A 23,462-nucleotide genomic window follows, 5' to 3' on the forward strand; every position below is an offset into this window, starting at 1 on the left:
ACCATCACTTCCTGTCCTGTTTGGAGATGGCGCTCCCGGCCACCGGAGAGCATCTTGGCATGTTTGTTCAGCACTTCATTACGCCTGTTTGGCTTCATGATGTCCAGCTGTGTGCGGAGAGGCCTCCCGAACATCAGTGCGGCTGGGCTTTCATTTGTCCTGGCATGTGGGGTGTTTCGGTAGGAGGCCAGGAACTTGGCCAGTTTTGTTTGCAAAGTCCCTTCGTCTCGTTTTGCTGCACGGAGTCCTTGCTTTAGGGTTTGCACAAAGCGTTCTGCCAGCCCATTGGTGGCAGGGTGGTACGGAGCTGAGGTTGAGTGTTTGATTCCATTTACTGACATGAATCTTGTAAACTCGTCACTTACAAAAGCTTGCGCGTTGTCACTTACCAGCTGCAGCGGCAAACCGAAGCGTGCAAACGTTGTTCTGAGACACTCTATCGTCTGAGCTGAGGTGGAGGAGTCAGTGCAAAACACCTCTGGCCATTTGGAATGGGCATCAACTATAACCAGAAACATGTGCTTTTCAAAGGGACCAGCGTAGTCCACATGAATTCTCTGCCATGGCTCTGCGGGCCATTCCCATGGGTGGACTGGGACAGGAGCAGGCATGTGGAGGGTTTCCAAACACCCGCTACAGTTCTTTGCCATATTTTCTATCTGTTGGTCCAGACCTGGCCACCAGAAGTGGCTCCTTGAGAGCAGCTTCATTTTGACAATTCCAACATGACCTTCATGTAGTTGCTGCAATACTAGATGTTGGCATTTCTGGGGTATCATGACTCTCATTCCCCACATCAAACATCCTTGGTACGTTGTAATTTCGTTTCTCCGCTGGAAATACGGAGTCAGCTCCTTTCTGCCAGTAGCTGGCCATCCTGATGTTGTGGGTGTATACTTTTGACAAGGTCACATCTTTCCTTGTCTCCTGTTTGATAACTGTGCTTGTGACTGGTAGGGCCTCGAGCTGAGCGGTATGGAACATGTCCACTGCATCCACCCTCCTTTGTCTTTCTCTTGTACACGGCAGTCTGGATAATCCATCTGCATTTGTGTGGAGGGATGACGGCTTAAACTCAATGTCATACATATGACTAGCAAGGAACAGGGCATATCGCTGTAACCTGGCTGCTGTCATTGCCGGAATGCCTTTCTTTGGGCTGAAAATGGAAAGCAACGGCTGGTGATCTGTAACCAGTGTGAAACGCTTGCCATATAGGTATGCGTGGAATTTCTTGACGCCCCACACTAGTGCCAGTGCTTCTTTGTCGATTTGTGAGTAGTTTTTCTCTGCATCATTCAATGTTCGTGACGCGAATGCAACTGGCCTCTCTGACCCATCTTTCAGTGTGTGTGAAAGGACGGCCCCTAAGCGATAAGGGGACGCATCACAAGACAACTTCACTGGCATTTCAGGGTCGTAATGCATCAGGACCTGTTCAGATGTTATGAGCCGTTTTGCCTCCAGAAATGCATTTTCACACTGCTCTGTCCACCGCCATGTTCTATTCTTTTCCAGGAGCTGATTTAGAGGCTGGAGTACTGCTGAAAGGTTTGGGAGGAAACTTCTGTAGTAATTGATCAGTCCCGTGAAAGATCTCACTTCTGTGATATTTTGTGGTCGTGGTGCCTGTACCACTGCATTGATTTTGTCCTGTGTTTTGTGTAATCCATTGCAGTCAATTTCATGTCCACAGAAGACAATCTTGTCTTTGAAGAACTCACACTTCTGTAAGTTTGCCTGTAGACCATACTCTTTCAGTCTTTTCAGGACCTCTTCCAGGTTAGCCAGGTGCTCTTTGTCGTTGCGTCCTGTTATGATCATGTCATCCAGGATACATTGGGTTCCTGGGATTCCTTGCAAAATCTGGTCAATAGTTCATTGCCAAATGGCTGGGGCTGATGCAATGCCAAAAACCAGGCGGTTATACCTGTATAGACCTTTGTGTGTGTTTATTGTCAGGTACTGTTTGGAGCTCTCTTCAACCGGTAGCTGCAGGTAAGCCTGTTTCAGATTGATTTTATTGAAGTGTTTCCCACCAGCTAGTGCAGCGAAGATGTCATCCAGACGTGGCAGGGGGTATTGGTCCACATGCAACATTGAATTCACAGTTACCTTGAAGTCCCCACACATTCTAACAGACCCGTCTTTCTTCACAATAGGAACTATGGGTGTGGCCCATTCGCTTCTGTCCACTTTCGTCAGGATCCCTGTATCCTGCAAGCGATCGATTTCCGCTTCCACCTTTGGTCTCAGGGAGTATGGAACAGATCTGGCTTTGCAGAATTTCGGGGTTGCGTCATCTCTTAGTACAAGTTTGGCTGTGAAGCCTTTTACTGTTCCCATCTGATCGCTGAAAACTGTGTTGTATTTCTTCTGCAAGTGTTCCAGTGTTTGGTCTGTGCCATTCTCTTTGGACTGGAACTTGTGGAGCATTTTCAAGTCACACCAGGTCAGCTTTATTTTTGAAAGCCATTCCCTGCCAAATAATGGGGGGCCAGTTCCAGGCACCACATACAGCTGTAACTGCTGTGTTTGCCCCCCATACCGCACTCTGACCTGCTCCCATTGGGCTCAATCTCTCTCCTGAGTAGGTCTTCAGCAACACATGTGTTCTTCAGCTTGATAGCCTTGAAATGCTCATTGTAGACAGTAGTGGAAATTATAGACACTGCAGATCCTGTTTCCAGATCCATTTTGAGGGGTTTGCCTTCGATATCTGGTGTCACCCATATTATGCTACTGCTGGGAGAAATCACTGTGTTTAACTCCATTGTACCAATGAATCGTTCATCTGAATCACTGCCACTGTTCTCTGCTAGTGCATTCACACACCCTTTATTTTTTTCAGTTTTCCTGGTGTGACTGAATTTTTCTCTGCATGCTCTTTGAATGTGCCCCCTTCTACTGCATTTGTGACAAATTTCGTCTTTAAAACGGCAGTCCTCTGCTCTGTGACCATCTGTCACGCCTGTTGCATTTTCCGGCCACGCGGGGGCGCTATCGGCTGCGAGAAATCGTATGCAGAGAAGTTTGTGAAAGGTCAGTAATTTTTACTTTGCAACTCAACTGCATCTTTAGTCGCGATTTCCATTGTCACAGCAATTTCAACAGCCTTTGCAAACGTGAGATCTGATTCTGTGAGCAAACGTTTCTGAATGTGTTCATGTTTCAGTCCACAAACAAATCTATCCCTTAATGTGTCATTTAGGTTCTCTCCAAACTGGCAATGTTCCAACAGTTTCTTCAACTCAGCTACATATGTACTAACACCCCCTCATTCTGATCTCTCTTGTGGAAACAAAAACGTTCCGCGATGAGGAGTGGTTTAGGTGATAAGTGATTTTGCAATATCTCCACAATCTCTGTGAATGTTTTATTGGAGGGCTTCAGAGGGGCAGACAGATCTCTTAGCAAACTGTACGTTTTTGGGCCAATTAAACTCAACAACGCTGGTACTCTCTTGTTATCAGCAATTAAGTACTGTTCCAGTCGTTCAATGTAACTTGCCCAGTTTTCTTGTGTGTCATCAAACACATGCTAGCCATTCTCTTTAACTCCGGCTCCACGGGTCTCTGATATCCCGCCTCGTTCTCCTCAGATCTCCCCTCTTCTTCACTGCTTGCTAGCTGTTGTGCTACAGGGTCAAAATCTTCCTCTCTTCCTACGAGTTCCATCTTTATTCGTGATGCACACTGCAGGTAATCATCCTCGTCGCCATTGTAGTGGCTTAACACTTAGTACATATTTATATAATAAGAAAGACTCTGAAGACAAGCAATTGAACTGGAGCTTCACATTCACTCAAACTAGTTAGTACCAGAATAACGCATGACCAAGGGTGCTCCATCCTTAAAGGGGACATCAGTAATTAACAGAACATAACAGACACCATCAATAGAGGGATTTGTGATCAATTCACTTCAGCCTATTTATTTTATTAGCCTACACGATTATTTTACATTAAAAAAAATGTACTTAACAACTTTGCACTTAAAATAACATCCTCAAAACCACCCATTGAATTCAAAAGTTTGTCTATAAAAACCTACATTATGTTTCCAAGTATGTCCCTCAAAAGGATAATTAGGCATATACACTGAGACATTGTGAGCTAATTCTTTAAATCACAAAATGTTTGTATTATTTAAATGTAGACTAGGTTTGCATGCACAACAAACAAAAAAAGCGTATGGAAAATGTATAAACTTACAATGTGGCTGAAGCACTATCTGGTGCGCGCAGGCAGGAATCCCATTCCCTTATAGAACCCAAAGCCCAATCTTGTTCTGCAGAAATTGGTGGGACCGGCCACTCCTCACACCCCGCCCCGAATCATCGAATGGTTAGGCAAAGAATAGCCTACAGTATTCATCCCGCTACTATTCGGTATAGTCTACACGACCTGTGCGTCATACACACCCCTACATCCCCCTGAATTAGTTCTACCGGGAAACTTGATGTTCAGAGCCGCGGGAAGGAATTCTAAGGAAATTCTGAAGCAGATAGAAATAGTAAAGTGACGTAACAGGAGTGGTTATTTGTACCAGGAGACTAACACCATTACATATTGGTGTTATAATATTAGCCTTTACAATATAGGCCTTGTGTTGTTGGTCTTTATCGGTTATGCAAGGCTCTCTCAATTTGGATGAATTGGTGCCTCTGGGGAAATTCAAACGGCTGATTGAGGACCGTTTGTTTTCTACGATTGTGTTTTGCAAGAGGAGCGGGAATGTGCCTCCAAGTGCTATATGCTCTTCAACGTATAATGAGATTTACAAACCTCACAACTGTCACGACTCAGACCGAAGGTGGCTCCCCTTCCCGTTCGGGTGGCGCTCAGCGGTCGTCGTCGCCGGCCTACTACCTGCCACTGATTCTCTTCTACCCCTCCTTATGTGTTTATTGATTACACCTGTTTTGAGTTTGTTGTAATTATTTGGGCTTTTATTAGTCAGCCGGCCCGCCCGTTTCTTTGTGCGGGATTGATTATTGTTACCCTGGTGTTTGATACAGACGAACGTGTGTATGGTTCACCGTGTGCGCATTAAAAGAGCACTATATTGAACTCTCTGTTTTCCTGCACCTGACTTCACACTCGACACCCAGTACCTTACAACAACCTTGCCAAGCCTCACAACCTTGTCTTGCTTTTCTGTAACTTTCAGTGACAAGCAGGATACTTAGCAGGATAGGTGAAATATAACTGCACCTCTCTGCTCTAGGACACCCCACTCCAAAACACACCTTCAGTGAACTCCATCCCATTTCTGACACCAATGCAGAAGAAGTTGGGGCTCCCGAGTGGTGCAGTAGTCTGCATCTCAGTGCTTGAGGCATCACTACAAACACCCTGGTTCAAATCCAGGCTGTATCACAACTGGCTGTGATTAGGAGTCCCATAGGGCAGCGCACAATTGGCTCAGCATCATCCGGGTTTGGCCGGTGTAGGCCGTCATTGTAAATAAGAATTTGTTCTTAACTGACTTGCCTAGTTAAATAACAAAAAGTTGTGATGCCAAGAGGTCTGACTCTGAAACCTTTTTCACTCAGCAGACATTTATCCTTGGGCAACACTTGTCAAGGTTTAAACTCAGCCCAGTTACCATGCTAACCCCACACTGGCATATAGTAGCCTAGGCCAGTGGTTCCCAGCTCCGGTCCTCCAGTATCCCCAACAGTACACAGTTTTATTGTAGCCCCGGACAAGCACACTTCAACTTGTCAACTAATCATCAGGCCCTCAATGAGTTGAATCAGGTATGTTTGTCTGGGCTACAACACGTGTGCTGTGGGGGTACTGGAGGACTGGAGTTGGGAACTGTTACATTTATGGCCTCATTTAGCATGCTATAAACTCACCACAGAACTGCAGCAAACACAAGCCTTTTTACATAAGTCTGTTTTATATTCAATGAGTTGCCTCCCACGCCACTCTGCCTCCTGAACAATGAAATACATTCGTTTCCAGATCATTGCTTTTTGGTCTACACTCCCTGAATGTAATAGCTGAGTGAGTTAGGAATTGAGCTCAACCCTGCATCTTTTTAATAAACATGACAGGACTTATTTCTCAACATAAAAAATGTACTGCCAGTGTACTTGTATTTGGCAACTCATGTTTAGATGTCATAGATGTGACGGGATAATGGGCTGATGAATACTTTGCGGTGGGCTTTTCTTAGTTTGTTCAGACATGTGCGAGCATAGCCGCGGGAAGTAGGAGTACTGAGGAGTTGGGAAATCAAATTTATCAACCCATGGAGGTCTGGATTTGGAGTCACACTCAAAATCAACGTGGAAAACCACACTACAGGCTGATCCAACTTTGATGTAATGTCCTTAAAATAAGTCAAAATGAGGCTGAGTAGTGTGTGTGGCCTCCACGTGCCTGTATGACCTCCCTATAACGCCTGGGCATGCTCCTGATGAGGTGGCGGATGGTCTCCTGAGGGATCTCCTCCCAGACCTGGACTAAAGCATCCGTCAACTCCTGGACAGCCTGTGGTGCAACGTGGCGTTGGTGGATGGAGCGAGACATGATGTCCCAGATGTGCTCAATTGGATTCAGGTCTGTGGAACGGGCGGGCCAGTCCATAGCATCAATGCCTTTCTCTTGCAGGAACTGCTGACACACTCCAGCCACATGAGGTCTAGCATTGTCTTGCATTAGGAGGAACCCAGGGCCAACCGCACCAGCATATGGTCTCACAAGGGGTCTGAGGATCTCATCTCGGTACCTAATGGCAGTCAGGCTACCTCTGGCGAGCACACGGAGGGCTGTGCGGCCCCCCACACCATGACTGACCCACCGCCAAACCGGTCATGCTGGAGGATGTTGCAGGCAGCAGAACGTTCTCCACGGCGTCTCCAGACTGTCACGTCTGTCAAATGTGCTCAGTGTGAACCTGCTTTCATCTGTGAAGAGCACAGGGCGCCAGTGGCGAATTTGCCAATCTTGGTGTTCTCTGGCAAATGCCAAACGTCCTGCACGGTGTTGGGCTGTAAGCACAACCCCCACCTGTGGACATCGGGCACTCATACCACCCTCATGGAGTCTGTTTTTGACCGTTTGAGCAGACACATGCACATTTGTGGCCTGCTGGAGGTCATTTTGCAGGGCTCTGGCAGTGCTCCTCCTGCTCCTCCTTGCACAAAGGCAGAGGTAGCGGTCCTGCTGCTGGGTTGTTGCCCTCCTACGGCCTCCTCCACGTCTCCTGATGTACTGGCCTGTCTCCTGGTAACGCCTCCATGCTCTGGACACTACGCTGACAAACACAGCAAACCTTCTTGCCACAGCTCGCATTGATGTGCCATCCTGGATGAGCTGCACTACCTGAGCCACTTGTGTGGGTTGTAGACTCCGTCTCATGCTACCACTAGAGTGAAAGCACCGCCAGCATTCAAAAGTGACCAAAACATCAGCCAGGAAGCATAGGAACTGAGAAGTGGTCTGGTCACTACCTGCAGAACTACTCCTTTATTGGGGGTGTCTTGCTAATTGCCAATAATTTCCACCTGTTGTCTATTCCATTTGCACAACAGCATGTGAAATTTATTGTCAATCAGTGTTGCTTCCTAAGTGCACAGTTTGATTTCACAGAAGTGTGATTGACTTGGAGTTACATTGTGTTGTTTAAGTGTTCCCTTTATTTTTTTGAGCAGTGTATATATATAGCTGGGCTAGGGGTGCCTAGCCCAGCAGTTCCCAACTCCTCAGTACTCCTACTTCCCGTGGCTATGCTCACACATGTCTGAAGTAGGAGTACTGAGGAGTAGGAGTACTGAGGAGTTGGGAACTGCTGGGCTAGGGGTGCCTATATATATATATATATATAGCTGGGCTAGGGGTGCCTAGCCCAGCAGTTCCCAACTCCTCAGTACTCCTACTCCTCAGTACTCCTATACCAAAATATATATATATATATATATATATAAATGTGTGTGAGCATAGCCGCAGGAACTAAGAGTACGGAGGAGTTGGGAACTGACATCCTCCTCCCTCATGTGGTACCCTTCCTGCAGGCTCATCCTGACACGACCCTCCAGCATGACAATGCCACCAGCCATACTGCTCATTCTGTGCGTGACAGACAGACCCTCACAGCATCCTCAGAGACAGCCCTTACAGCATCCTCAGAGACAGCCAGCCTCTCAAACCATCCTCAGAGACAGCCAGCCTTTCACAGCATCCTCAGAGACAGACCCTCACAGCATACTGAGAGACAGCCAGACCCTCACAGCATCCTCAGAGACAGCCAGCCCTTACAGCATCCTCAGAGACAGCCAGCCTCTCAAACCATCCTCAGAGACAGCCAGCCTTTCACAGCATCCTCAGAGACAGACCCTCACAGCATACTGAGAGACAGCCAGACCCTCACAGCATACTGAGAGACAGCCAGACCCTCACAACATCCTCAGAGACAGCCAGCCCTTACAGCAGCCTCAGAGACAGTACAGTACGTTCTGATGGCATGACGTGTGTACAGAAGTTTAAGGGCATCTAAATACACCTCTCTTGAAGTAACCCTCATTTTGACAGCGACATACTGTAGCCATGCTCTTCTTATCGAAAAATTCCTCAACTTCAACCCTCTAAAGATGTTTTCATCTTTGCTTGCAATACAATCCTTTAACCACTAGAAGTCGTGCTTATGCATAGCCTGTTTTCCTCAAAGATTGGTATTTATCCATTTGGAACTTGATGGTAAAGTGATTTTCTTACATTTTTTGAACAATTTCTTTTTTTTACAGTATAAAACATCCAAATACAAACTAGAACATACAGACGCACAGTAACATTGACTAAATCACCCCTGCCCAGACCCACCTGCTCACACCCCCATCTCCAGCGTCTGTGTCACTCTCCGCCACATTACCTCAAACGGCACCATTTTGTTTCTCTCCGTCACCGCCCACGCGCTTTCAACATTTAGATAATAACAACCTTTCCATTGTGTTACTGCTGGAAGATTGGTCGATTTCCAGTTTTTAAGTATATGTTTTTTTTTCAAGATGATTGACAAGTAAAATTTTGTCCAATCTATGTTGTATCTGTCTTGAAATATTAAGACAGGAGGATTAAAAGTACATTTACATTGTAATACTTCTGACAGCCAACTTCCTAACTCCGCCCATAACTTTGGGATTTTATAGCATTCCCAGAATGCATGGATTACTGAGTAATTGTTAATTTGACATTTAAGACATTACTCTGCCTGGTGCTGTAGAATTTGTGAATGTTGTCTCTTGTGTATTAAATTATATACATTAGTTTATACTGGATTAACTGTACATTTTAGTTAACTGTAATTTTGTTAGTGCTGTTCCAACATTACCTCCATCTTGTGCAAATTTCAGTTATTTTAAAATCTTGGTAGATTATATATTTGTCAGTTGGAAAGTGTGCATATTTCCACAATCAGCTCAGACCATGGTTATGCACAAATTGTCGTATACTATCTCACATAGTATGTCGTATAATATTTATTTGACTTCTATCACAGTATATAGGCCTAAATCATAGCCTGATCATATCATATTTCCTCCCCTATATATGTCACTCCCTTCGGGTCCTTCCCTATATATGTCACTCCCTTTGGTTCCTTCCCTATATATGTCACTCCCTTTGGACATGTCTCTTATTGTCTTACATGACTGGTTTATTACCGCTACACAACAAATGTTAAGCTACCCTTGATCTGTCTCTCATTCAATAAGCATCGAAAGTAAATAGACCAGTAGCCTATTTAAAATATATAGTATAGTAATGGATCTATTATAGTAGCCTATTGCTGTGAGATAGGAGAGTGACTTCATAGCCTATTTCATCTCAGAGCCTATACCAAGTTAGGAGATACAATCATCTATTGATCAAATAAATGTTGAACAAGAAAACCAGTGTGCAATTTACTTTGAGAGATTGTGGAAATCTTTGCCCCTGTCTACCATGCTGAATATTTCCATCCATACTTAGGAGCACGATGGTCTGTCAGTGGTGGCAGCCAGGTTGCATGCGGGATGCATGTAATTGCATGTTTGGCCTTCGCAGTTCCTGACTTCCATTATGTTAGCCTGAGGGCAAAACAGGCCCAGCTGAGACAAAGACCAGTCCATATCAGATTTGAATTGCTTGCTGCAGATACTTATCTGCATGTGAACTTATTCTTAAGGCCAAGTTTATAGCAATGAAAGGACTCCTTCAGGTCTGATCTGGGGAGAGCCAAATGCTATTTGAGATCCATTACATTGTTTAGATTGGACTTTGCAGACACTTGAATCAAACAACTTTAGCCAAGAACTGTGTTCTCATTCTTCGCACAGTCTTGTTCAGTTGACTGAGTCAGACCTCCATGTCATTCTGAGGTGAAGACTGTGAAACTGTTATAATGTGAGGAAGTGCATCCTGTAGAAACTTCTCTAAGAGGACATGGAACCTTCAGAGGGCCTTGAATCTTCACTACTGGCAATATTTTTAGGCCACACACATCGATACTTCATCCAAAATTAGTTTAGAAAACAGCAAAGATTGCACTGTGTGCTATGTATTTGTGCAGCCTACTTTATTAAATCCCCTGTAATTTACTCTATCGGCCTCAGTAGAAGCTGCTGTAAGGTAGCAGTAAGGATTGTGTGGGGTGTAAACTGTATGAGATGGGAGGACACTTTGCAGGTGAGCCCCACCCTCTCCTGTTGCACAGACTGCTAGCAGAGAGAGCAGCAAACACACCTGGACAACACAAACCTGTGGGATATTCACATTTGAACACATATGCAAAAAAGAGAAAGGTAAGAAATGCCACTTTATTAAACACATAGGTATTCTAAAGTGCTTAGAACCTACCACTGGTCACTTTAGAAGAGTTTGGAACAAATCCATTTGTCAGTTTAGAACCATGCCACTTGTCTTTAGAATGGTAAGGAAACCTCTCCGTTGTCAAGTGTGGATTCAATGGGATCTGAAGTTAAGTCATAAGCATTATACACCAAAGCATTTGGAAATACCAGTATTGGAAAATAATTTGTCAATACATTTTTTTTAAAAACACTGTACTTTATTTTTGAAAAGCATTTACTCTTGTTGACTTGTTGAAGGTAGGTAGTAGATACCGATGTTGACTTGTTGAAGTTAGGTAGTAGATACCGATGTTGACTTGTTGAAGGTAGGTAGTAGATACCGATGTTGGCTTGTTGAAGGTAGGTAGTAGATACCGATGTTGACTGAGAAAAATTCTGATGCATTTATCTTTGGATGATGATTATAAAGACCTACAACAGGATGTATGGAGGCTGGGTGTGAAGAGGGGTTTCAGGCTTTGACCACTCAAGCTGGATGTGCTTAAACATTCTCTTTTTAGTGGATATTTTTCTTTGGCCTCTAGGTTCTCCTGAAGTCCCTTCTCCCCTGCGTCTCCAGAGGGCCTCTACCATGATGAAGCTGACCGGTGCTATTCTACTTCTCTCGTTGGTGTCGCTAGTCCACGGTGCCTGCTCTCTCAATGGGAGGAACAGAGGAGACCTCTATGGTAGGCTATCAAGCCAAGCTGTAGCTGAGTAGCCTTACTCTCCTGCCCACTCTTTTTTTACTTAGCAAGATGTTATGCCAATGCTTAATATCTGTTGAACATTTGCCAAAGCAAAGCATTAAACACAAGAATCCTTAATGTTGCCCAGTGAAATGGTAGTAAATATTAATTTAGATGCACTTTAAAGGGCAACTCCATCACATTTCAACCTCATTTTCATCATCTCCAGCACCGTACCATAGTCAACACATAGTCAACACGTTTTTGTATAATAAAAAAAAAAAGTGAAAACATCCTACCTGATGACATCATCGAAAGTTTAAACATTTTAAAAACAGTGATTTTAGAACACTATGAGATTGGCGGTGACGTGGGGATCAAGAAAAATAGCCTCCCTCTGGCTAGAAACTCGTTGAAGGTTTTGATAATCACCGTAAAAAAAATAAATGTATCCTTCCTGTGATGTCAGAGAAGGACTTCTTTGGATTTCTTTCCTCTTATCTTGTTAACCACAGATCATATAAATGTGCAATTTTCACATACAGTGCATTCGTAAAGTATTCAGACCCCTTTATTTTTTCTCAATTTTGTTACGTTACAGCCTTATACTAAAATCTATTAAATTATTTTTTAACTCACCAATCTACACACAATAGCCCATAATGACAAAGCAAAAACAGGTTTTTAGAAATGTTTGCAAATAAAAATAACTGAAATATCACATTTACATAAGTTTTCAGACCCTTTACTCAGTACTTTGTTGAAGCACCTTTGGCAGCGATAACAGCCTCGAGTCTTCTTGGGTATGACACTACAAGCTTGGCACACCTGTATTTGGGGAGTTTCTCTCATTGTTCTCTGCAGATCTTCTCAAGCTCTGTCAGGTTGGATGGGGAGTGTTGCTGCACAGCTATTTTCAGGACTCTCCAGTGATGTCGATCGGGTTCAAGTCCGGGCTCTGGCTGGACCACTCAAGGACATGAACCTTCGCCCCAGGCTGTGGCCCTGAGTGCTCTGGAGCAGGTTTTCACCAAGGAGGTCTCTGTACTTTGCTCCGTTCATCTTTCCCTCAATCCTGACTAGTCTCACAGTCCCTGCCGCTGAAAAACATCCCCACAGTATGATGCTGCCACCACCATGCTTCACCATAGGGATGGTGCCAGGTTTCCTCCAGACGTAACGCTTGGTATTCAGGCCAAAGAGTTCAATCTTGGATTCATTAGACCAGAGAATCTTGTTTCTCATGGTCTGAGAGTCTTTGGGTTCCTTTTGGCAAACTCCAAGCGGGCTGTCTGGCCACTCTACCATAAAGGCCTTGGTAGAGTGCTGCAGAGTTGGTTGTCCTTCTGGAAGGTTCTTCCATCTCCACTGAGGAAATCTGGAGCTCTTTCAGATTGACCATCGGGTTCTTTGTCACCTCCCTGACCAAGGCCCTTCTCCCCATTTTTGCAAGTCATATAGTAAAGGGTCTGAATACGTATGTAAATAAGGTATTTCGTTTAAAAAATATATTTTATACATTTGCAAAATTACTTAAATTTTATTTTCACTATAGTACTGTGTGTAGATTGTTGCGGGAACAAAATAATTTAATACATTTTAGAATAAGGCTGTAACATAACAAATTCAAGGGGTCTGAGTACTGTCTGAATGACAGTTGTTTCATGCTGGAGATGATACAGTATATGATTTTGGAAAGTGGCCAAATTGATTAACTGTCATGTATTGTCATGTTGTGTCTTGTTCCTGTTCTTTCTCTTCACCCTGTCTCCCTCTGCTGGTCGTATTAGGTTACCTTTTCTTCCCCTCTTTCCCCCAGCTGTTCCTTGTCTTCTCTAACTACCTCGTTCACCCCTTTTCCCACCTGTTCCCTTTTTCCCTCTGATTAGGTCTCTATATCTCTCTCTGTTCCTGCTTCTGTCTTTGTCGGATTCTCGTTTGTGTTTCTCATGCCTGAACCAGACTATCGTCGTGTTTGCTGCAACCTTGTCCTGTCCTGTCGGAATCTGCCTGTTCATCTAACCTTGTCCTGTCCTGTCGGAATCTGCCTGTCCATCTGAGCCTACGTGTGTTTCGTCATTAAAGAAACTCTGTTTTGTTAATTCGCTTTTGGGTCCTCATTCACGCACCTGACATTAACCAAACCCAAATGTGCTCAACCCCTGTAATAGAAAACAGAGGGAGGTCAGTAAATCTTGTTGTCAGTCAATATCCTCTGAGCAGTCGTTAAATATGAGGTTGCATGTAATCTCTCTACTACAACATGTTGATATATGGAGTACCTGTGTAATAAGACCTTTGGCCTAAGATCTTTGGATTGAACCAGCCATTTCTCTATGTGTCTGTATAGGGCTAAAGCTTTGTTCACACTGCAGGCCTTAATGCTCAAATTTCTTTTCAAATCCATTCTGGAAAACTGACTCTCCAAACGCTGTGAACAAATTGGATTTGTGTTCAGAAAGCATTCTATGCTAGTTGTTATAGCAACGGCCAGTGGTGTAAAGTAATTATGTAAAAAATACTTTAAAGTCCTACTTAAGTCGTTTTTTTCCTTCAGTATCTATATATTTTTTTGTTGACTACTTTTACTTTTACTCTACTACATTCCTAAAGAAAATATGTAAATTCTACTCCCAATAATTATCCCTGACACCCAAATGTACTTATTTCATTTGTTACTTATTACATTTCAAATGCTGCCAGCAGCATACCACCCTGCATACCACTGCTGGCTTGCTTCTGAAGCTAAGCAGGGTTGGTCCTGGTCATTCCCTGGATGGGAGACCAGATGCTACCTGTAAGTGTTGTTGGAGGGCCAGTAGGGAGCACTCTTTCCTCTGGTCTAAAGAATATCCCAATGCCAGTGATTGGGGACACTGCCCTTTGTAGGGTGCCATCTTTTGGATGGGACGTTAAACTGGTGTCATGACTCTCTGCAGTCATTAAAGATCCCATGGCACTTATTGTAAGAGTAGGGGTGTTAACCCCGGTGTCCTGACTCTCTGCGGTCATTAAAGAACCCATGGCACTTATTGTAAGAGTAGGGGTGTTAACCCCGGTGTCCTGACTCTCTGCAGTCATTAAAGAACCTATGGCACTTATTGTAAGAGTAGGGGTGTTAACCCCGGTGTCCTGACTCTCTGAGGTCATTAAAGATCCCATGGCACTTATTGTAAGAGTAGGGGTCTTAACCCCGTGTCCTGACTCTCTGAGGTCATTAAAGATCCCATGGCACTTATTGTAAGAGTAGGGGTGTTAACCCCGGCGTCCTGACTCTCTGAGGTCATTAAAGATCCCATGGCACTTATTGTAAGAGTAGGGGTTTTAAACCCGGTGTCCTGACTCTCTGAGGTCATTAAAGATCCCATGGCACTTATTGTAAGAGTAGGAGTGTTAACCCCGGTGTCCTGACTCTCTGAGGTCATTAAAGATCCCATGGCACTTATTGTAAGAGTAGGAGTGTTAACCCCGGTGTCCTGACTCTCTGAGGTCATTAAAGATCCCATGGCACTTATTGTAAGAGTAGGAGTGTTAACCCCGGTGTCCTGACTCTCTGAGGTCATTAAAGATCCCATGGCACTTATTGTAAGAGTAGGAGTGTTAACCCCGGTGTCCTGACTCTCTGCGGTCCATTAAAGATCCCATGGCACTTATTGTAAGAGTAGGGGTGTTAACCCCGGTGTCCTGACTCTCTGAGGTCATTAAAGATCCCATGGCACTTATTGTAAGAGTAGGGGTGTTAACCCCGGTGTCCTGACTCTCTGAGGTCATTAAAGATCCCATGACACTTATTGTAAGAGTAGGGGTGTTAACCCCGGTGTCCTGACTCTCTGCGGTCATTAAAGATCCCATGACACTTATTGTAAGAGTAGGGGTGTTAACCCCGGTGTCCTGACTCTCTGAGGTCATTAAAGATCCCATGACACTTATTGTAAGAGTAGTGGTGTTAACCCCGGTGTCCTGACTCTCTGAGGTCATTAAAGATCCCATGACACTTATTGTAAGAGTAGGGTGTTAACCCCGGTGTCCTGACTCTCTGAGGTCATTAAAGATCCCATGACACTTATTGTAAGAGTAGGGGTGTTAACCCCGGTGTCCTGACTCTCTGAGGTCATTAAAGATCCCATGACACTTATTGTAAGAGTAGGGGTGTTAACCCCGGTGTCCTGACTCTCTGAGGTCATTAAAGATCCCATGACACTTATTGTAAGAGTAGGGGTGTTAACCCCGGTGTCCTGACTCTCTGCGGTCATTAAAGATCCCATGACACTTATTGTAAGAGTAGGGGTGTTAACCCCGGTGTCCTGACTCTCTGAGGTCATTAAAGATCCCATGACACTTATTGTAAGAGTAGTGGTGTTAACCCCGGTGTCCTGACTCTCTGAGGTCATTAAAGATCCCATGACACTTATTGTAAGAGTAGGGGTGTTAACCCCGGTGTCCTGACTCTCTGAGGTCATTAAAGATCCCATGACACTTATTGTAAGAGTAGGGATGTTAACCCCGGTGTCCTGACTCTCTGAGGTCATTAAAGATCCCATGACACTTATTGTAAGAGTAGGGGTGTTAACCCCGGTGTCCTGACTCTCTGAGGTCATTAAAGATCCCATGACACTTATTGTAAGAGTAGGAGTGTTAACCCCGGTGTCCTGACTCTCTGAGGTCATTAAAGATCCCATGACACTTATTGTAAGAGTAGGAGTGTTAACCCCGGTGTCCTGACTCTCTGAGGTCATTAAAGATCCCATGGCACTTATTGTAAGAGTAGGGGTGTTAACCCCGGTGTCCTGACTCTCTGAGGTCATTAAAGATCCCATGGCACTTATTGTAAGAGTAGGGGTGTTAACCCCGGTGTCCTGACTCTCTGAGGTCATTAAAGATCCCATGGCACTTATTGTAAGAGTAGGAGTGTTAACCCCGGTGTCCTGACTCTCTGAGGTCATTAAAGATCCCATGACACTTATTGTAAGAGTAGGAGTGTTAACCCCGGTGTCCTGACTCTCTGAGGTCATTAAAGATCCCATGACACTTATTGTAAGAGTAGGAGTGTTAACCCCGGTGTCCTGACTCTCTGAGGTCATTAAAGATCCCATGACACTTATTGTAAGAGTAGGAGTGTTAACCCCGGTGTCCTGACTCTCTGAGGTCATTAAAGATCCCATGGCACTTATTGTAAGGGTAGGAGTGTTAACCCCGGTGTCCTGACTCTCTGCAGTCATTAAAGATCCCATGGCACTTATTGTAAGAGTAGGAGTGTTAACCCCGGTGTCCTGACTCTCTGAGGTCATTAAAGATCCCATGGCACTTATTGTAAGAGTAGGGGTGTTAACCCCGGTGTCCTGACTCTCTGAGGTCATTAAAGATCCCATGACACTTATTGTAAGAGTAGGAGTGTTAACCCCGGTGTCCTGACTCTCTGAGGTCATTAAAGATCCCATGACACTTATTGTAAGAGTAGTGGTGTTAACCCCGGTGTCCTGACTCTCTGAGGTCATTAAAGATCCCATGACACTTATTGTAAGAGTAGGGGTGTTAACCCCGGTGTCCTGACTCTCTGAGGTCATTAAAGATCCCATGACACTTATTGTAAGAGTAGGGGTGTTAACCCCGGTGTCCTGACTCTCTGAGGTCATTAAAGATCCCATGACACTTATTGTAAGAGTAGGGGTGTTAACCCCGGTGTCCTGACTCTCTGAGGTCATTAAAGATCCCATGACACTTATTGTAAGAGTAGGGGTGTTAACCCCGGTGTCCTGACTCTCTGCGGTCATTAAAGATCCCATGACACTTATTGTAAGAGTAGGGGTGTTAACCCCGGTGTCCTGACTCTCTGAGGTCATTAAAGATCCCATGACACTTATTGTAAGAGTAGTGGTGTTAACCCCGGTGTCCTGACTCTCTGAGGTCATTAAAGATCCCATGACACTTATTGTAAGAGTAGGGGTGTTAACCCCGGTGTCCTGACTCTCTGAGGTCATTAAAGATCCCATGACACTTATTGTAAGAGTAGGGGTGTTAACCCCGGTGTCCTGACTCTCTGAGGTCATTAAAGATCCCATGACACTTATTGTAAGAGTAGGGGTGTTAACCCCGGTGTCCTGACTCTCTGAGGTCATTAAAGATCCCATGACACTTATTGTAAGAGTAGGGGTGTTAACCCCGGTGTCCTGACTCTCTGCGGTCATTAAAGATCCCATGACACTTATTGTAAGAGTAGGGGTGTTAACCCCGGTGTCCTGACTCTCTGAGGTCATTAAAGATCCCATGACACTTATTGTAAGAGTAGTGGTGTTAACCCCGGTGTCCTGACTCTCTGAGGTCATTAAAGATCCCATGACACTTATTGTAAGAGTAGGGGTGTTAACCCCGGTGTCCTGACTCTCTGAGGTCATTAAAGATCCCATGACACTTATTGTAAGAGTAGGGGTGTTAACCCCGGTGTCCTGACTCTCTGAGGTCATTAAAGATCCCATGACACTTATTGTAAGAGTAGGAGTGTTAACCCCGGTGTCCTGACTCTCTCTGTCATTAAAGATCCCATGACACTTATTGTAAGAGTAGGAGTGTTAACCCCGGTGTCCTGACTCTCTGAGGTCATTAAAGATCCCATGGCACTTATTGTAAGAGTAGGGGTGTTAACCCCGGTGTCCTGACTCTCTGAGGTCATTAAAGATCCCATGGCACTTATTGTAAGAGTAGGGGTGTTAACCCCGGTGTCCTGACTCTCTGAGGTCATTAAAGATCCCATGGCACTTATTGTAAGAGTAGGAGTGTTAACCCCGGTGTCCTGACTCTCTGAGGTCATTAAAGATCCCATGACACTTATTGTAAGAGTAGGAGTGTTAACCCCGGTGTCCTGACTCTCTGAGGTCATTAAAGATCCCATGACACTTATTGTAAGAGTAGGAGTGTTAACCCCGGTGTCCTGACTCTCTGAGGTCATTAAAGATCCCATGACACTTATTGTAAGAGTAGGAGTGTTAACCCCGGTGTCCTGACTCTCTGAGGTCATTAAAGATCCCATGGCACTTATTGTAAGGGTAGGAGTGTTAACCCCGGTGTCCTGACTCTCTGCAGTCATTAAAGATCCCATGGCACTTATTGTAAGAGTAGGAGTGTTAACCCCGGTGTCCTGACTCTCTGAGGTCATTAAAGATCCCATGGCACTTATTGTAAGAGTAGGGGTGTTAACCCCGGTGTCCTGACTCTCTGAGGTCATTAAAGATCCCATGGCACTTATTGTAAGAGTAGGGTGTTAACCCCGGTGTCCTGACTCTCTGAGGTCATTAAAGATCCCATGACACTTATTGTAAGAGTAGTGGTGTTAACCCCGGTGTCCTGACTCTCTGAGGTCATTAAAGATCCCATGACACTTATTGTAAGAGTAGGGGTGTTAACCCCGGTGTCCTGACTCTCTGAGGTCATTAAAGATCCCATGACACTTATTGTAAGAGTAGGGGTGTTAACCCCGGTGTCCTGACTCTCTGAGGTCATTAAAGATCCCATGACACTTATTGTAAGAGTAGGGGTGTTAACCCCGGTGTCCTGACTCTCTGAGGTCATTAAAGATCCCATGACACTTATTGTAAGAGTAGGGGTGTTAACCCCGGTGTCCTGACTCTCTGAGGTCATTAAAGATCCCATGACACTTATTGTAAGAGTAGGGGTGTTAACCCCGGTGTCCTGACTCTCTGAGGTCATTAAAGATCCCATGACACTTATTGTAAGAGTAGGGGTGTTAACCCCGGTGTCCTGACTCTCTGAGGTCATTAAAGATCCCATGACACTTATTGTAAGAGTAGGGGTGTTAACCCCGGTGTCCTGACTCTCTGAGGTCATTAAAGATCCCATGACACTTATTGTAAGAGTAGGAGTGTTAACCCCGGTGTCCTGACTCTCTGAGGTCATTAAAGATCCCATGACACTTATTGTAAGAGTAGGAGTGTTAACCCCGGTGTCCTGACTCTCTGAGGTCATTAAAGATCCCATGACACTTATTGTAAGAGTAGGAGTGTTAACCCCGGTGTCCTGACTCTCTGAGGTCATTAAAGATCCCATGGCACTATTGTAAGAGGAGTGTTAACCCCGGTGTCCTGACTCTCTGGCATTAAAGATCCCATTATTGTAAGAGTAGGAGTGTTAACCCCGGTGTCCTGACTCTCTGAGGTCATTAAAGATCCCATGACACTTATTGTAAGAGTAGGGGTGTTAACCCCGGTGTCCTGACTCTCTGAGGTCATTAAAGATCCCATGACACTTATTGTAAGAGTAGGAGTGTTAACCCCGGTGTCCTGACTCTCTGAGGTCATTAAAGATCCCATGGCACTTATTGTAAGAGTAGGAGTGTTAACCCCGGTGTCCTGACTCTCTGAGGTCATTAAAGATCCCATGATCCCATGGCACTTATTGTAAGAGTAGGGTGTGTTACTCTCTGAGGTCATTAAGGATCCCATGGCACTGTAAGAGTAGGGGTGTTAACCCCGGTGTCCTGACTCTCTGAGGTCATTAAAGATCCCATGGCACTTATTGTAAGAGTAGGAGTGTTAACCCCGGTGTCCTGCATTCCCAATCTGGCCTTCAAACCATCGCGGTCACCTAATAATCCCCAGTTTACAATTGGCTCATTCATCCCCTTCCTCTCCCCTGTAACTATTCCCCAAGTCGTTTCTGTAAATGAGAACGTGTTCTCAGTCAACTTACCTGGTAAAATAACGGTGAACAAAACAAATGCTCAGCCAGGACAGCAATATCCAATTCACGCACATACTGTATCAATATTATGTGTTGTCATCCCTACGGCCTCTGATCTGGTGGACTCACTTAACACAAATACTGCCTTTGTCATTTATGTCTGAGTGTTGGAGTGTGCCCCTGACTAGCCATACATTTAAAAAATACAGTCTGGTTTGTTTAATATAAGTAATTTGATGTATATCATTTACTTTGTAATTTTACTCAAGTATGACAATTAGTAGGTTTTCCACCACTGTACTTAAGTACATTTAAAACCAGATACTTTTAGACTTTTACTCAAGTAATATTTTACTGGGGGACTTTCACTTTTATTTGAATCATTTTCTATCAAATATTCTGTAAGGAGATGTCATCCCATTTGAAAATGATCCTTGGCTGAGTTGGCTATAAAGAAGCAGTTCTTCAGAAATTCTTGGGAATTGAGCTCACCAGTGGGAATTCCACATAATGTCTGTTCATGGATTTTTTTCATAGTTCCTTTCTTTTTGTAAATGACTAAAACAGAGTACAATTTCATCATATGTGTTGAAAACTGTCCTGAAGTTGAATTTAACCAGAACAGTCAGTTTAATAAAAAATAAGCCTGGTTCAGTATCCAGAATACATTTAAAAATATATATATATTGAACACAGTATCACCATATCTTGTACATTTATTTTATGCCATGTCAAATCTAACATTATCCTCCCCTTCTTGTTTCCCCAGACTGCCCAGCGGATGTGTACATTGTTCTGGACACCTCAGAGAGTGTGGCACTGAGGGCCAAGCCCTACGGCTCCTTTGTTGATCAGATCAAGAAGTTTGCCCTGGACTTTGTGGACCAGCTCAATACTAGGTGTGTATCACCTCCATACTGACAGTTTCAGCTACATGACTGGTATTCATTAAGAAATTATATGGTTAACAATTCGTGCTTTCAGGTCCCTTACTTCAATTCATGACATTTGGCAACTAAACGGTAATTAATGCTACGTAGTAATGATTATGGCGAGCTTGCCAAGAGAAATTAAGTGTCATGTTAGCGACAAGGCTTCTGGGAAACTCGCGCCTGACCGTTTATTCACCCCACAGACTAGCGCAGACCAAACAATATCAATCCTCCTATAGAGGCCTCCATCGGCATACCTCCTGTTTAATTTCTTAAACTCCCCTCTGTGATCATTATTAAAAAATACAGTCATATTGTACCAGTATTATTCACCACACACTCAGACCCACCCTGATAAGCGACATGCAGAATGACCATTGATAGCTGCTCTGGGCAGTAGTGTTCTCCTGACAATGTGTTGTTGATGATCATCTCAGGAGGTCTGCCTCACTACATGCAGTCTTATAAACACGGTTGTGTGTTGACCTCTGTGTGAACTGTGGTTCTACAGTGATGAATCGGGGCTGAGAGGTAGTGTATGAGAGCAGCTTCTCTCCTTACATGGTGCTCAGGGTTGCGTTAATATGATGCAGGTAAGGTAAAACCCAGGTGCAGACACATCAAATTAACAATGGTTTAATAATCCAACAGGGCAGGCAATAGACAGGTCAAGGTAGGCAGGGGTCAGTAAACCAGAGGTGGGGCAACGGTACCGGACGGCAGGCAGGCTCAGGATCAAGGTAGGCAGGGGTCAGTAAACCAGAAATGGCAGGCAACGGTACCGGACGGCAGGCAGGGTCAGGCAGAGTGGTCAGGCAGCCGGGTTCAAAGTCAGGTCAGCCAAGGGTCAAAACCAGGAGGGGGAGAAAAATAGAGACTGGGAAAAGCAGGAGCTGAGAACAAAAACACTGGTTGACTTGACAAACTGGCAACAGACAAACAGAGAACACAGGTATAAATACACAGGGGATAATGGGGGAGATGGGCAACACCTGGAGGGGGGTGGAGACAATCACAAAGACAGGTGAAACAGATCCGGGTGTGACAGATATAGAGTTCAAATTTATTACATTTTAAGTTTGCATCCCACTATTACACTTTATATACATCACAGAAAAATATAACAAAATCGTTTGACATTAAAACACCGGAGTTTGGGAGTAAAATAAAGAAACGTTTATTCATTATGAAATGATGACAAATATGAATAACATTCCATCCATGAGGCCACTAGAGGGGCGATTTGGTCATTTGACTGAAGGAAAGCGGTCTACGGAGGCCAAGACAGCTCATCTTGTTGAACTACAAAACGCATTGGGCTTTTGCTAAGACCAGCGGCATTTATACAGATGCTGCAACTTATCTATTATAATCGTAATAGATTTGCTTTTGCCATCCCACTGTTCAGAAACAGTGCAACTATTACGGTTAAAATATGTGTTTTCTGTGGCCCATACCGATACGCTTCATCACTGATTGCCTGTGTGTGTGTACGTCAGTGTGTGTGTGTGTGTGTGTGTGTGTGTGCGTGTTACTCACTAACATGCTCAGACAGGCAGCAAGTGTAATGAGTGACTGTGTGTGTTTGTTCAGTGCAGCCATTCCAAATCATTCGCCCAGAAAAGGTTTGGGGTTTACCTTTGGGGCACTGAGCTGCATTCCTGACTGAGAGAAAGGTTGATATGTTTTCTCCATCTAACGAAGTCTCACCTTACAGCTAAGGAGTTGTCCTCCTGAAGTTCAGAGGACCTGATGAATGACGTCTTCACGTGATCAGAAATACACATATAAGAGAACAACACTTTCAGTCATGCAGGCACACAGTGAGCTTTGTCATTATCTGACATTTATTGAATTGGGGCCCATGTTTTGGAGAAGCCCTGTGATTCAAGACATTGTTGTACAATAAAATATCATCAGCTCAATGTTTATAAAGGAAGGATAAAAGTCCAAGTATGCCATTTGCCAAAGATCATGGTGTATCCACTAATGTGTCTGACTCAGCACAACTTCTTTGCAAAACAGCCAAAATAGTAGATTTTTTTTTTTGTGATGTGATTCATTAGTGATGTGATCCTACTGAAGTATGCAAAATGCTACTGGCCTAAAGTTTAAAGAGCTAAAGAACACCTAGTTATTGACAGCTCCTGGTTCTTGACACGGTTGGTTGAGTATTTATGTATCTTTCATTGACTTCATCAGAATAGCAACTGCCTGATGGTTTGATTGGGTACTGGAGAAAATAGCAGGAGGACGATGGGTGTAAATGTGCTCGGGGCTTGACAAGACGGCAAACTTGTAATAGATTTGA

The 23,462-nt window shown here is 44.3% G+C and overlaps 1 protein-coding gene across 1 annotated transcript in view; it reads left to right on the forward strand.

The window, feature by feature from the left end:
- The first annotated feature begins 10,725 nt into the window (after positions 1 to 10,725).
- LOC139420360 (collagen alpha-1(VI) chain-like) overlaps positions 10,726 to 23,462 on the forward strand; it is a 43,875-nt gene continuing 31,138 nt past the window's right edge. The window contains exons 1-3 of the mRNA XM_071170378.1: positions 10,726 to 10,791; positions 11,385 to 11,528; positions 20,989 to 21,118. Coding sequence (XP_071026479.1) covers positions 11,432 to 11,528; positions 20,989 to 21,118 — 227 coding nt within the window. The 5' untranslated portion in view covers positions 10,726 to 10,791; positions 11,385 to 11,431. The remainder of the gene's footprint in view (positions 10,792 to 11,384; positions 11,529 to 20,988; positions 21,119 to 23,462) is intronic.

Source organism: Oncorhynchus clarkii, chromosome 2, assembly GCF_045791955.1.
Source record: "Oncorhynchus clarkii lewisi isolate Uvic-CL-2024 chromosome 2, UVic_Ocla_1.0, whole genome shotgun sequence".
In the NCBI taxonomy this organism is placed as follows: Eukaryota; Metazoa; Chordata; class Actinopteri; order Salmoniformes; family Salmonidae; genus Oncorhynchus; species Oncorhynchus clarkii.